This window comes from Lepisosteus platostomus, chromosome 17 (assembly GCF_059453375.1).
Source record: "Lepisosteus platostomus isolate fLepPlt1 chromosome 17, fLepPlt1.hap1, whole genome shotgun sequence".
NCBI classification, from domain to species: domain Eukaryota; kingdom Metazoa; phylum Chordata; class Actinopteri; order Semionotiformes; family Lepisosteidae; genus Lepisosteus; species Lepisosteus platostomus.
The window spans coordinates 21,647,058-21,663,441 of record NC_142627.1 but is presented as its reverse complement, the minus strand read 5'-3'; the positions used below and the strand labels follow the sequence as shown (position 1 = coordinate 21,663,441).

The window sequence follows — 16,384 nt, the reverse complement described above, 5'->3', positions numbered from 1 at the left end:
GAAAGCAAAAAAGGGAAGCACAAGGCAGATGAGCCAGAGAGACGGAGAATGAAGGGCACAAACAGCAAAACAAAAATTAAATCCACAGCCAATGAAGGGAAAAAATCCTGGGGTCAAAGTAAGGTATCAGCTGCTCACAATGATACAGTCAACGATTTAGAGAAAAAAACTATTCTGGGTGAACAATATCCATTTCAGGAAGTAAGGGCTGAATAAAAATAATTTATCACTAATGACTATTTTTAAGTCCAGAGTGACTCCATAACAATCATCATATAGTGATCAATAAAGAGCTGAACAGATCCAGAGATGAGATGACTGTGGAATGAATCTAAAAAGATGTAACGTGCATTTGGTCACCAAGCTAAAAAGATAAAAAGTTTGGGTGAGTTAAAAAATTATTTACAGAGATTATTGTACTGCACTTAATGTTCCTTATTTTAATATAGAGTTTTATGGTTTTTCGTTTTTCGAAGTGCCGCACAGATTGAGAAACTCGCCCCTTCTGTCCGCCCCCTACCTTGCACACCGCTCTGTCCTCCAAAGGTCAGGGGCAGCGTGTGCGTGGAGTGGACCTGCGAGCTCTGGCTGTGGCTGAGGGACACCTGCTGGTGCTGCTGGTGCGTCTGGTACTGCTGGGAGGGGTGTCTGTGATGCCCGTTCTGCACTGGGATCTGGCAAAACTTGCCGGTGAAGTGTGGCGGACACTGGCACTTGTCCCGGGCGCTGCACTGCCCTCCATTCATGCAGGGGAGGTGGCAGACAACTGCAATCGAAGAGATAGAGGAAATGGGGTGTGAGTCCACACACCCTTTCCAAAGTCACTTTGTGGCCTAACAGCCTGAAATTAAGACACATTAAATCAGAATTTATTTTACTTTTATTTACACACACACACACACACACACACACACACACACACACACACACACACACACACACACACACCCTCCCAAGTGAAAAACAAATGCTCAACCACTCTGAAATGTAATTACAAATGAAAACCTTGTGTGGTTTAATGTTTTTAAAGATAAAGATTTAATGTTTTTTTATTTCAGGCTGTTAAGCAACAACATGTACAGTAACCTTTGGGAAGGGTGTGTAGATGTTCAGTAGGCACTGTACAGACAGGTCTGTGTGTGGCAACTGTAATACCTGCACTTTTGGTTGGACCATTTAGGATTCAGTTCTTTAAACCACCAGATTTATGCTGCTTATTAAAAGATATCTGATGAAATTCATGTGATAAAGGCATTACGTAACGGCTAAAACTGGCAGCAGGAAATTGTGAACATCACAAATCTTGAAAGCAAGTGCATGCAACTGCTTTCTCAAGCACATTTAGAGTAACTGCATACTGAATCCACCAGCAACTCCCACAGAGGAAAAGTACATTTTAGAATTTCCATACATTCACAGGTTCTGTGTATAATCTGAAATGTGCCATACATATTTCAGTTACAATAATAAAGCAAATATTAATTTAATTATTATGCCCTTTCTTCCACTGTGAGGGGTCGCTAGGCGGGGGTTATGCCACATCTGCAGGAAAATACAGGAAATTTCAACCCACTGTCGTGAAATGCAGCTCCAGTTTCTGGAGTGAAAACATTACATTTTCTAGGAATAACAATTATGATTTGAGGGCTTTAAGGTGCTGCTGTCTGAATCAAGGGTCTGTGCGTAGGCCAGCCCCAAGTGTGTACTCTCTCTGTGAGGATTGTCAGTCACCCAAAGCTTAGTCATCCACAAAGGAATTTCCTCTGCAGCCCCAGCTAGTCTGTACACGCACGGCAGACCGCACCAGGCTCACATTCAAGAGAGAAACGCTCAAAAAAAATCTGAATTAGAATAGAGAATATTCAGGCAGCAATTTAAAAAAAATTACAGCACAAGGCCATTTTGCGGATGGTCTCTGGCAATCTCTTAATAAAATTCTCTGGAAAGAAAACAGAATCTTAGCCTCGTGTGTATTTGAAAAATGTGTCAGTGGCGTGTGGGGAGGGATTATAAATCACAGTGTCACTTCTAGACAATCACCAGACGGAGATTCAAGCTCTACTGGATGTATATGGTAAACGCCTCTATTGTAAAACTGTAGAAGCGTTTTGTTAAATATGAGTAGAATATGGAATTTATATACAAATATATACATTTATTTGAATTAATAGTAGATATTTCTGGACAAGGATATACGTGTGATTGAGTCTGGAATTACTGTTTTTAGGGACCATTTGCCAGTAAAATAAAGGGGTCCCTTCCTGTGTTCTATCCCACATGTTCATAGAAGACTTGGATCAAATTCTATGAGCGCTCACTTTCTACCTCTAGAACAAACGCATGCACAGGGTCAAACACATGATGACACGTCTGTTCTAGAACACCGCACATGCAGGGCAGGGTCAAACATGTTGAGTCTTCAAAAGAAAATTCAAAATTACTGGAACAACCTAACAATTCAATGCAGCTAAGTGTAAATTGATTAGATATTGTACTGCCTTTTTTCTTCATACAAATATCTTTTAACCACAAAAGCAGATCCTGTGAAAAAATTAAATAAGCAGGAATACAACACTAATAAATGACAAAAAGATAACCATTTTACATCAAATACTAATTTCTCTCATGTTTGCTCTGCGGCCAGACAGATATTAAAAAACAGAGAATTTACAATAACTGTGCACTACTCTTAATTTCATCAGTATTTAGCACATAGCTGCTATTTAAAAGTCAGGCATTTACTTCACAAGACAAAGATGCTTTCTAAAACGAATTGACTTTTTACAGCAGAATTTACTTCTATTTTGCCAAAAGTATAATACTTTTGACAAGCAAGCTGAAGACAGTGTAGGCCTTTTTCAGCTTTAGCACACAGCACTGCAGGAACACCTACAGAGCGACGCGCTGTGTTTCTACAGCAGTGTCAGAAACAAATCAAACAGCACAGAGGGCAAGCCTGGAGTTATCGTCCAGCACTGAAGTGGAGGGATTCAGTGAGGACATACAGCCTAACAAAAAGTGAGCTTTCAAATTCTTGAAAATCCACTCAGTGGGACATTTGCAGACTTCAAGAGATCAATCTTGCAACTGTCATAACCCGCAGAAGTGTGAAGCAAAACACTGCGACGAGAACAGGAACTCGGAGACGTGGATGACTGAGATGTTTACACTGTTCTAGGAATGCTCAATCCATCTTAGGTTTATTTTGTCGTACATCTTATCCCTCAGCAATTCACTTTGTTCCTGTTCAGTGTGCCTGGCTGCTCTCTGCAGCGTTGAAAGCACGGCACGTCCTCCCTGTGATGACTGGCTCTCTCGACAATGACGAAAGCTGCATGCCAGGAGTGGACTGTACGGGTCAGAACCAATTGCCGAGGGGGGGAGTTTTCAACAAAGTGAAGCGGAGGTATATGAGAGTCGGGAGAAATTGCACAAGCAATGTTACCTGTGAAATCCCCAGGTGAAAATCTTGCATGCCAGTGGGATTGCCCACTGAAAGCCACAGTGTGGTGGATTTGCCTTGATGGTTTTTAATGAGCGGTGCAATAAATACTTATCATAGCAGAAACACCTTTCTCCACTACTCAGGATCTAATGCTAAAGACTGGTTTTCACCTGATTTTTATCATCAGAGGCAGCTAGGTGTTTTCTAAATGCCCAATATAAGCTATAAAGTGTACTGCTATATACGGAAAGAGAAGAAAATATTCATTCAGTTTTGTCATTCACACATTCTACAACCAAACACACTTTTCCCCTGATGTAACCTGGTGATAAAGTATGACATGCAACAAATTCCTTTAGCTCCACAAAGCGTAGGTCCAAACTGGTCACTGGGATACTAGTGGTAGCTGTAAAATTTAAGAAGACACAACTAGCACCTGCAACCTCATTACGAGAAATCAGCTGCCCGTCCTACACACAGTGACACCACAATTACCCTTTGATGAGTGCAAAGAAGCACCAAGTGTACTTCAAGCTAGAATATCCAGTATGTTCAGTATGCTGTCTGGATATCACAGAAAAATCGTTAGTGCTCTTGATGTTAGCATGCCAATCCTAATGTCCATGGCCATGATGCCACCCAGTAGGTTTGTTCCTGCAGTCCGATTCAGTATTTGTGTGTTTGATACTGATCCAGTTCTTTTCCTAATGTGTGAATCCTGTTGAGATCTCCAACTTAGCAACCAGCAGGGGACTGGTGAGGCACAAGGTGTTCATGAAGATTTCAAATGAAAATCTTTCATATGGAGAAAAAACTAGCTCTTCATTTTTAATGCCTCTGAACATTTTGACTTCTTAACCATAACCAAATATATAACTAAAGAACCATTGTTTTTTTAAAGGATTAATACAAATTATTTCCCAGTCTAAAATCTATAAAATGTCTAAAGCACCTCAGACTGAATACTGTTTTTAAATCTAAATCCAGACTGACTGCTTTCCCTTATATACATAATTTCTTCTGACAAGCTCTGTATTATTCTTCATTATCACAGCATTATAAATTTCTTTCCAAAGAACTTCCCTCTGCGAAGAGCCAGGCTATGACCACCCTGTAGTCTTTGCTGCCAGATTCAATGAAATGTGACATAAACTCAGGCCCTGCACAACAAATTCCTACAAACTGTGCTCCACTGCTGTTCCTCTCTCGCAGAATGCTCTGTTAATTTTTTACACATTTTACACAACAGAAGATTATTACATGTAATGACTGCAGCGCCAAATTAATACAAAGTGAGAAATCTAGCTGAATGTCCAACTGAAAACAACAAAACTTGGCAGTCTGAGGCAATGATGCTGATGAATCACTGTTTATGTGACTAATGGGAATATTTAGCTTCGATATAAGATGATAATGAACATAAAAACAGTTACAAACAAGAGGACACCATTAGTAGCTCCAAAGATCTCAGCTATTCTATTCTTAAAGAAAGACGGGACATTGGCTAGAAGAAATACAGTTCCTATATCTTTTTCACACACAGCCCCTTTAAGATCAGTGGATTAATCTTCACACTTGTGTCCATTAAACGTCATCTGCCAGGTATTTGGCCAGTCTTGAATTTTATCTCAATCTTTACTTATTCCCCTGCTTCTACTTTTTTTGCTAATGCTTTTATTTTAGTACCATTTGCAAACCTGACTATGTTACTGCCAGAATCGAAATCATTGATATAAATTCGGAAGAGAAGAGATCCTAGTACAGATCCCTGAGGTACTTCAAGAATTACATCACTCGGCTCTTATACAGTACGTACTCTGTCTTCTATCCCTTAACAAGTGCATTCAAATACACACATTTCCCTGAATACCAACTGCCTGCAATCAGAGTAATCTAAAAGATTTTTAGAAGACTGAATATACAGCATAAGGACAGTGAATATACAGTATAAGGATAGTGAATATACAGCATAAGGATAGTGAATATACAGTATAAGGACAGTGTTTGCTGAATGCTGCATTAGGTTTTCATTTTAGATGATAAAGCTCTGAGCATTCAGATCCTGGATAAAAGAAAGCGTATGATTGACGAACGAATTAGCAATTGGCCATATTCGGCAGCACAAATGCCTACTATTTTTCACATAAAACATAATTTACATTATAGTCATCGACGTACCACACTGACACGCTTGACGTAAAGGAGGCAGCATCTGTGGAAATGAATACGCATTTCTAGTCTCCGCACAGCACAGTCTGGGAGCGATACCTCTGCCAGGTGTGGGGAAACACTTCCAAAATAAAACTGAGAGCTGTTACTGTGGTAAAGAGCCAGCACTCTCAACAGGAGCAGAACACGGCGCCAGGCAGCAGGTTAGGGGGTATGTGCTTGTGCAGTGTGGTGTACTGTATGTTGCATGTTTGCAAAGAACAGAAACTGTTGCCCTGCTATAGGAGAAACCTGGGTGTGAAATCCTCAGCCTACCGGTGAGATAGAATTGGGTTTCTGTTCCAGTGTTTGAAATCAAGTCTTCCACATGGCTGCATACAAGTCCTCAGCCAGCTCAGCTTTTGGCATTCCCTGTGCTTGTGGCACGTTTCACTTATTCTCCCCCAAGCCTCAGTCTGGTTTGGACTCCCACAGGTGTAAAGACATGAAAGCACCCTTGGGAAAAGAAAGATTGATCTCTAAATTGCCTCAGCCAGAAGCCATTCATTATCCCGCATGACGTCAGCCCCATCCCTAACCACATTCCCTGAGGGCGGCTGAGGAGCAGTCCTGCCATGGAGTGCTAAGCCATCACCACAACGGTGGGTGGCACACGTTTCCTAAAAAAAAAAGTCTTCTAAACTGCAAGCCCTGTCATCTCAATTGTCTTAAAGTCTTTGATTAATTGACAGCAAACACAACCTTCCTTTTCACTCCTTTCTGTGCAACTTAAAGAAGAAAACCTGAAACTTACAAAGCATTAATTTCACACAAAACCTCACCTCAGGGGGGACAAGCAAAACAACGGTGAAACATGACAGCAGCTCTGTTAAAGTGGAGCCTGTGTCCACGAAGAGCATTTCAGAAAAAACTGTCTTTATATCTCCTTTTAAAACCATAACCAAGGGAGCTGGCAACTGTCAATGAACAGGTCTTCTTCAGAGCAAAAATGCCAAGTAACAATAAAAAAGAGACAGGGCTTTTTAAAGTAGCAAGATGGTATGGAAAGGCGCAGCTCCAAGAGTTCGTGCTATAATGACAACTGCATCCCTGGTGAGGCGGCGTCATCCTCACCGACGGAGGTTCCTGATGCAACTGGCAGCTCATGTACTGTATGTGTATGGAGGACAGTGCAAATCAACATCACGATGAACGCAATGCACAGACCTGCGTTATGGAAGGGAACAGGTTTAGAAGTGGTTTAGTTAGGGATTTTGGGTAGGAAAAACCCCCCACATAAAAGGCACAGCTAGCGATCGCTGATGGCAAATTAACAGCAACGCGCTCAACAGAGTTACTGATCCCTTCGCAGAAGTTCACGGCCCGGTGTTGCGCGGCACCAGGATAATGCTCTCTCCCATATCACATACACAACGCAGGACAGTTTTTACAGATTCTTCTTCTTCCACAACCTCCTAAACTGCCATATCTGTCTCTAAACAGACTTGTCCAGGACAAGATGGACCGCCATCTTCTCCCCCTAATAATCCAATGGCAGATGCTTCTGGACAGGACAGGAAACTGATGGACATTTACAGTAGAATAATATTCCACAGGCAGTCAGTGACAGGCCTCTAGGAAAGCACAGTTGCCTTGCAGAAACTGATACAAATGGCGGCCATTCAAAATGCTGACTTTATTGCATGCCTTTAACACCCCACAAGTGATATTATGTGGATAAACATGTACAACTTAGATACACTCAATCAGGTGTTTTAGGAACCTTTATTAGTCCAGCTACTTTGTTTCAATTTCGATATGCTATTCTACCCACAGTTTTTTGGGGGACAGTATAGGAGTGATTACTTGATTCGCGGTATTGGTGGCAATCCTGAATGCTTAGGTTTTCAGGTTACCTGTCCTGCAGAAACTCTGCACTTGGTCAATCATTACATCACCTAGAGAAAGGTTTATTATTAGTGGCTATCTCATGAATATTGATGTAAACATGGGAACTCATTGCTATCTGTGATGGCAGCAGCACACGATCTGTGGACTTGTTGCCCTGTACACACCCCCAGTCAAGGAATGATTTCAGAAGATGTTCCTCATTACTGAGAAGTTTAGAATGGCCCTTTAATCAGTTTTAAAGGTATAATGTTTTTAGGAAGACAGTCTCACTGCAGCAGCTGCTTTCCAACCAAGACAATAAAGAAACCCTTCCAGAGTAAAACGTTAAAGGAATAAGCTTTCAGATTAACTATGTTGTCACATTTAATTTACATTTATTCTGTGAAAGCATTAACCGAGCCTCCTATACAGAGTAGAGCCTGCTTTTCTGATGAGTGTCAAAGCAGTTCTTGAGCTATTCGAGGTTTCTGTATGGCTATTTTGGCTAGGGTAAAGCAATATAAGACACTGAAATGCTCACTTGTTTACTGTGGGCATAGTTTCTGGCAACCCAGGATTTACCTCAGCAGCTACAATTTATCAGAAACTGTCCAGAAAAAACCTAGAAAAGCTCATTTGCAGTTGCCAGGTACAAACTAAATATGAAAAATGGAAGGAAAAAAATCCCAGTGCTGTGATTATAACATAATGAGATCTGACAGAGAGGAAATGACAATTACCAAAAGAACAGTCTACTCAAACCTCTTTTACCAAATAAGGCCAGGACTGCACAGTTTAGAAACTCTCTAGCACGTTCCTCAGTTGGAACCTGCTGGACCTTCTCAAGGGACAATTACAGAATTTAAACTGCACACACCGGGGGGAGAAATCCCTCTTTCTTACTCTATCACAAGCTACAACTGCTTTTCCTGCACACCCCCAGTTCTCACAGGCTTCCAATCTCCGGTGACACGCACCTGATCAGGAATCCTGAAAGCACTATTAAGCAGTAATGCTCATTAATCAAAATTCCCGCATGGCCTCTGGCATACAGTATGGTGACCAAAAAACAAATATGTGTTCTGATGTCCAAATCCCTGCAGGTGTCTGTTGTGATTACCTGAAATTCCCCCTGAGAAAAAGTGTTAAAGAGTGACATTTGCTTGATGCCACTGTCTCCAGGGCACACGGAAAGAGATCAAACACTTCCTCGCTTTTTTTAACAAAGTCAATCCTAATTAGGAAATAAAATGAGTGAAGTACTGAATTATAAACCTGTGCCAGAAATGTCTTCTGGTATGTTTTGTGTGTCACAGTATCGTTCAGTGATTTGTAGCTTTTCAGCATGAACACTGGCTTGATATCCTTTTAAGAGCTCCTTGTTGAATGTCTTATAAATTTGCAATAATCTTACATTCTTGTCACTATGCTGCCTGAAAAGGCTTTCTATTTTTCTATTGGCAACTACAACTGTCGTTTGGAAAAGATTCAACATGCTCATAAATAAAATTAACATTAACAGAATTGTTTCACAATTGAATGGAAGCTTAATTCGGCATTAAAATCTGGATCACTGACATACAACTGGACTGGCCACAGACTCAGACCAATTAGGAAGTTCACTCTATTTACTCCAGAAAGCACCAGTTCACCAAACACTGCAGGACACACAGTGAGTCCTGACAGAATGAGAGCAGTGTGGAAAAACAAAAGCTAGCAGTACTTCTTGTTTTACTAAGATTGAGATTGACAGCAGAACTACACAACAGTTTAGGCCTTATGATGCCTTGTGTGCTGTATCTTATTAGTGTAAAACATCTTTTTTAAAATAAAAATCAATGAACAGTTAAAATTCTGGAATGTGGAAAACTTCTATTTTTATTTTACATTTTGCCTAAAGATGGTTGAACCAGCAGCCTGACACAGGTAAAATGTATCAACACCCATCAGTGCTCTTTACTCATTTGAACTCGCTACCTCGGAACGTGTTACAAATGTCTGCCAAACTCTAGACCGAAGCTCCTTCTCTTGGTTTACCCTGCTTGTACTTCATTCAGATACAGTTCTTGAAGATCTTACTTAAAAATGTTTTTTCATTATAACTGGAGCGGACACAAAAGATTGAAGATCTTATCTTCACTAAAAACTCTTCAAAGAAAAGCACAAACTTCTGCCTTTTATTTTTAACTCCATGCTCTGCAAGACTTCCCACAGGAAAAAAAAACATTCAGTGCAGCAGAAAACATGTTTCAACAGGTAACCTAAGCTGACACAGTGCCAGAGAATGAGATTTTCAAGGTAGTTAAACAGCAATAAACAAAGAACAATCCTTCTGCACTGCTGCTCCATACTTACAGTATAACAACACGGTCTTATTGTCTTGTCCAACAGCTTGAGTTGTGCAGTGACAGAGACAGGGGGACAGTGGGTCTGCCTGGGAGAGGTCAAGACTGATATCCCCACTGTTACATTGCTGTTTGCTAACTGGTTTAACTTTTTATGAGAATTAAAAAACAAGAACATGCATTTGTTGGATGGGTTTGTGTCTGGGGGGACGAGTGGTAGGATTTAAACTGTGCCTGGTTATATCAATCTCAAAAAACCCACAATCCAGCTGCTTTTATAAGGCCTTTTTTGTTTCAGTTGGGGCACTGGTCTCTCTAAATCATCAGCTGCTAAATACCCGGGACACAGACCAATTAAAAATAACGAAACCATTTATTTCAGACTCGGATAAAATAAAAGTCAGAAAGCTCTGTGGCGAGGACTACGAAAAGCCATTTCTCCACTAGGCACAGAAAAAAGACCATGGGGATCTTGTATTAGACTTACATCAAGGAAGGGAGAATACAGTGAGGTTGTAATATATGAGGCTAAAATAAAACATGAAATGTTGTTTTTTTGGGCAGCTACACAAAACAATAATTTCAGACTACCTTCAAACATATTCGTCTCCACAAAATGTTGATCAACCAAAAGACAGCCATTGGCCATTCGAGGACAAACAAGCCACATTCTGTAGTTTTGCACCCTAAAACCAAGCAAAGCCATTATCAGAGTCATCAGACTTTATGTTTTACATTTTCTTACACTCCTGTTTTCTCTTTTCTTTAAAGTCAAGATGAAGGAAAATACCATAGTTCACATGAATATTGAATCACAGCCTCCTAAAATGAAACCCAAAAGGTTGCACTGGATCGGTCCTTCTATAAATGCCTTTGAATCAGTGCTAATCTCTCACTGCTTCATATGAACTGCAAACCACATGCAAACCTGTGGTTCCCAGTCCTGGTCCAGGTGGCTTCTGGTCCACCCACACACCTGCTGATTTTCATTCCATTGCACCTTCATTAGATAATTGTAGCCTTAATTGATTTAAGCTGTTGCTTCATTGGAATATTTGCATTTTGTTTCCAGTCACAAGTTTGGGATTTTATTTCACTTACAAAACACATCGGCTAAAGCTCCACCTGTTTGAGAGCTGGGGAAAAACAGTTCATATTAATCTTTTTATAAGTCAATGAAGGCTTTGATTGTGTAACTGGGGGCTCGACTGAAACAGAACACCAACAGGTGTGCGAGTCACCAGGATCAGCATTGGGAACCACTACTCTAAGCAGTTCTTGAACTAAGCAGATATGATGAGGACAACACCAAGGTTGCACAGACACAAGAGGAGCTGAAAATAAAAACTGATCTACAAGGACCGAGCTCAACCAAGAATACAGGGTTTGACAGCAATATGAGGCACAGAGTGTGCTGTATGGTCAGCTTCGGACAGCAGACAGCAGATACTCGAGGTGCTACGTCCCTTAGGAAACACAGATGACATTTAGACAATCCAAGATGACAGCTTAGCATTGCAGCACCAGTTAGTTCAGATGCAGGAACTAACTACACTCTCAACAGCATTTGGGCTTCCAGTACTGGTGTCCAGACAAATATGGGGGTTTTGGTAGAATACAGGTTGGCTGGGTTCTTTCAACAGCATCTCTAAAGAATGTATTAACATATGGAGAAAGTAATTGCACAGGAAGTGGTGTGATGCTTCTTAAAAGATCCAAAGCAGGTGGAGGAATCTTTGATGGGGGTGTGGCAAGGGCTTGTTGAACCACAACAACTGGGTTTATAAAAAAAGCATAGTGCTGGCTGATGATACAGGGCTCCCAAAGTTGACATTCTTGTTACCAGCAGACAGCAAGACTTCAGAGACAGACTACAGAGATTTCAGAGCTAATAAATCGAGAATTGACTTAAATCTGACAGAAAACCAAAGGGACAAGACAAGAATGAAACAGTCTTTAAATCCCAAGGAACAGCCTTTTAATGATGTTTTCCTTCTTTGATTGTGTGATAAAAACAGAGACTTCTATTGATGCAGAAGGAAATCGCAAGGGACGCACTGCAAGACCAAATGACCTCACTGAAGACAAGTCCAGTTCTAGAGGACAGAGAGGGGAATGTTCTGCTGCCTTCAGCCACTGTGATGCTCAGAGTGCGGGGTTCAGGGGTTCAGAGGCACGGGTACCTACCGACTCTGAAGTTGGGTGCAGTGAGGGTGTCCGCAGCGTGGCCGTTCTCGCTGATGATGGTGGTGGTGTTTCCCTTCTCACAGCTGTTGTGGCACTTTCCCCCGCTGCAGGTCATCTTGCAGATGGTGGGGGTGAAGACCACCTTGATGCGGCCGGTGTGATTCCCCACTACGAGCCAGGTCGCCCAGGAAAGGAAGAACACACACGTCAGTTTTGTATCCATTGATCCCCCCCTTCCAGACAGCGGCAGCCGCTAGACAGGAGCTCCGTCAAGAAGGCTGTCTCTCTCCTTCTCTCATGTGCTTTCTCCCTCCCTCCCGCTTGCTCTCTTTCCCTCTCTCTCTCTCCCACTCTCCTAAATCCAGTGGCGTCTCTGAAACATGAGTAGGGAAAAAAAGCTCAGCAAACAAAACTCTGGGATGCGCTCCAACTCCGCAGCGAAAAGTCAAGTCACTAGAGCTGGATGAGGAAATCACAATGCCACACTTTATTCTGACGAAGGAGCACCGCCAGGGGCACGGCACCTCTCGAGTCTCCCAGCCCACCTGCGTCGTGCTCCCAGCAGGCACATGTCAGGAACGCAGGCCGGGCGCTGCACCTACAGGAGGCTGGAAGACACCCTCCTGCAGTGTCCTCCCCGCCGCACTTGCAGTCCTGAAGTCACTGCTCGGCGCTGCAGTCATCACCTAAGCCTCCCCACCTCAACCTGCTCCCACCCCGGCCTGAATGAATCCCTCGATCCCTGAGCAGCCTCCTCAAAGCCCCCTCAGGAACATCTGTCTCAGGACTCCAGCGCCCGGACAGCCGAGATGCACTCTGCAGCCTTTTCTTCCATTCATTTCTGCCCCTTAGTTTTGCCCTCTCTCTTCGGTGACTGAGCTGCGGGTCGACTGCCCCTTCCTCCTCCTGCTCTCCACCGCCCCCCCCCCAGCTCCCGCTGCCCGCCCTGGCCCACCACGCTCTCCTCACCCCCTCCACAGCCCCAAGATTCCCGAGTCATATGTTTCGTCTGCGGCTGTCAGCTGTTTGCACCAGACGGCGGAGAAACGGGAGGGAGTGCTGCCAACAATTCATTAAAAAAGTAGGCAAGGCTGGTAAAGTGGAGCTTTTGTGTCTGCCTGGAGCACTTTCAAGGGGGTACAACTGTTTCATCAAGGTGCAAAAAGTCTGAAGCAGTGTTTCATTAACAAAAGCCTCGCAGTCGGAATTTTGTAGGTCTCAACAATTGCAGAAGAAGTAATTTCAAGGTCTGTAAAATGTTAAGGGAGGTCGACAGATGTTTATGGGGGGGGGTTACTAAATTTATTATTTTTAAGTGAGCCATTCCTTCATTAAACACACATTTTTTATTTCAAGTCTACTTTTAAGGAAATATGAAAAAGACTCTACCAGCAGAGTTAATAACTGACACCTGAAACTAATACAGTCTTTTACAAATTGTGATTACATTCCTTTTACTGCTTACACTGTAACACTACAACACCTTGTGGGAGCATCAAGAAAGATCAAGCCTTTCTTACATTTAAAATATTTTTAACCCTGACAACCAAACACCATCAGCGTTTTGAAGAGATTTTGATTTTGAGTTTCAATATGACTTCTTAACTGTGGACAACTGTGTGAAAAAAAGACAGAATCATAAATCTGGCTCACACAAAGCCTCGTGGAGGAAAGTCTAAAATTGTGAAGATGAACAACCTTGGACAGCACCCCAGCCCATCGCAGTGCAGGGCAGACAGACACACTCACGCCATGGGCCAGTTTTTCTCAGAAGCCAAATAACCTACAGCACCAGTATATCATAGGACTGCTGGAGGAAGCCAGAGCATCTAGAAGAAACCAACGCAAACACAGGGAGGACATTCAAACAATAACCGTAATTCCTTATACTTATACAGCATTTTCTGGACACTCCACGCACAGTGCTCTGCAGGCAAGAGGGACTCCTCTCCATCCGCCTGGCAGCCAAAGTGCGCCAGTACGCTGACCACACATCAGCTATCAGTGGGGAGGAGAGCAGACTGATCAAGCCCATTCACAGGTGGGAATTATTAAGAGGCCATGATTATTAGAGGCCATGGGGAAAACTGGCCTGGATGCCAGGGTTATACCCTTACTCTGTAAAAGAAACGCTCTGTTATTTTTAATGACCACGGAGAGCCAGATCCTCGGTTTTACATCTAATCCGAAAGCAGCCACCTTCAAACTCCAAACTCCACAGAGACAGCACCCCAGGTTCAGACGTGAACCCAGGACCCTACTGCTGTAAGGTACTGTAGCAATGCTCACCACTGTGCCTCCCACCTGTTGTACATAAGTCAAGGTCCTGCTTAACCTGAGAGGCGTATTTACATGACTCTGCTGATCAAGAGCAAGAGCACTGATAGCATTTAATCGTGTTCAGAAACGGCAGTGTAGACACAGTGAGATCGGACCCCATGCTGCTCTGCAGGGGACACCGCCCTCACACTTCTTCATTCATTCGCATGTGAGTTTGCTTTCTGTCAAAATCAACAGGTAAGTCCTCTCCGACTCTGTGTTCTGACTCCTTGGGAGGGCTCACAGCGGATCTGACTCCACGTGACTCTGCAGCTCTGGAAATCAGGGTCAGATGTTCCGGAACGTCCACTCTAGATCACAAATGTCAGCGCAGACAGATAACAAGGCGAACCGTGCCAGAACTCCACTTTGGTCTTTCGTAACACCAGGAACAAGGAACACTAACAGGAAATCAAAACTCTTTCCCATCTTAAGCACCCACCTACAGCCCTATGGTTGCTTAACCCTGATTTTATATGGAAAAAAGACACTCCTTTAAAAACTCAAATAAACAGCCAACAACATACCTAAGAGTTGATAAAGGTACAGTACCAGGCTTCACCCTGGCTCTTGTTCTCTGTGGGAGATTTTAAAACCTTTTGCCAATAAGTACCATGTTTCTCTTATTATATTCCAGCAAATTTAGAAAGAGGCAGGTCTGCGGGTTATTCAGCTAATTACAGACAGGAAAATCACCCCTCCACCGCATTTGAAAACCAGCCCTCTCACAACTACATGCTTGCTGTTTATACACTCTGACCTTGCTGTTTTCTTGTGGGCTTTATTCTGTGCCCTGGGTTTTCCTCGTGCTGCTGTCATTCCTCACTCCAGACACCAGGCCCAGTGGTCCCCGCATATCAGGACTGTGGGTGCGCCGACATCAGTCATCCTGAGCTACCGTTTGGAAAAGCCAGGCCGGGCTGGCCTCTGTTTGGGAAAATGGTCTCTTATTCCTTCACGTCTCAGAGAAGGTCATTTTTTGTTTTTCGCCAGAAGCACATTCTGCAACACGTGTGGAAGGGAGCTGTATTGTAAGACTGCAAACACACGAATGTCAATCAAGATGGAATCTGAGCTCAGAGGAAAAAATATTTTCTTCCCACCTGCTCCCTGGTGACCCTGCCGGCATTACTCTCCCCTCCTGAGGCGAACCGCGGTGCACCAGTGCTGAAAGGAGACTTTCTCAACGAGACGGAAAGAGTGGGCAGTGCTCAGCTGCTACCCAGGTGTCGGCTGGAGGGCCCGATAGTCCCTCAGGGCAATGAGCACAGGAGGCCAGAGGGAAAACCGGCAACACTGACTCCACTTTTATACCAACAGTGGCATCAAACCGTCAGGCAGATCTTTCAGTGGCCTTTGAACGGCACATGTTCAACACGGCATGGTAAAAAAGGAGCTTGTGCATAAGGACAGCCACCATGGTGCCAATATCTGACTGATTCCAAACTCAGGCTCATAACAAGAAATATTACAATTAAACACAAAAATAAACTAGAGTACCGGAGAATTGTGGAGACACTTTAGTCTATGAATAGCCTTGGTATGTTCTATGAAAGTCTTCAAGAGAAAAATGCAAAGTGTATTTAAAACTATTTCAACCTGTAGGAGGGATATGTGTTTCAGTTAAAGAGCCTCTCAAACTCTGGGGCAGCAGAGAGACAATTCCTGATGGACAGAGACCACCTACAAAGTTCTCTCGCTCAGCCGTAAGGACATATCCTTTATCCGTTTTCACTGGCTGCCTTTACAGAGACTGAGTGTCTTCAGTAACCGTGAGGCTGATTTGATAGCAGGTTCTGAACTGGTTTCAAAATAGCAGGCTGGGAGAGCAACAATGAGGTCCCATAGGGAAATAGGAGCAATGACAGGGCTACAGGCTAGCTGTTGTGTCTATAATGCCATTAATTAAGCAGCAGAAAACCCCACTTAGGTGCAAACTATACTTAATGTGGAATGGGCAGCACAAACTATTGTGTATTTAATTGAAGTGATTCATTTTATAACCCGGACAATGGGCTCTCCAGTTGTAGTGAGGGAACTAACCGGCATG

General features: G+C 43.0%; 1 protein-coding gene across 5 annotated transcripts in view; it reads right to left on the bottom strand.

Moving 5' to 3' along the window:
* The window catches only part of ltbp1 (latent transforming growth factor beta binding protein 1), a 102,121-nt gene that overhangs the window by 61,429 nt on the left and 24,308 nt on the right, over positions 1 to 16,384 (bottom strand). For all 5 annotated transcript variants that reach the window (XM_088609875.1, XM_088609880.1, XM_088609877.1 and 2 more), the window contains exons 5-6: positions 12,016 to 12,183; positions 521 to 766 (exon numbers count right to left, since the gene is read on the bottom strand). In XM_088609875.1, the coding sequence (XP_088466001.1) occupies positions 521 to 766; positions 12,016 to 12,183 (414 nt within the window). The remainder of the gene's footprint in view (positions 1 to 520; positions 767 to 12,015; positions 12,184 to 16,384) is intronic.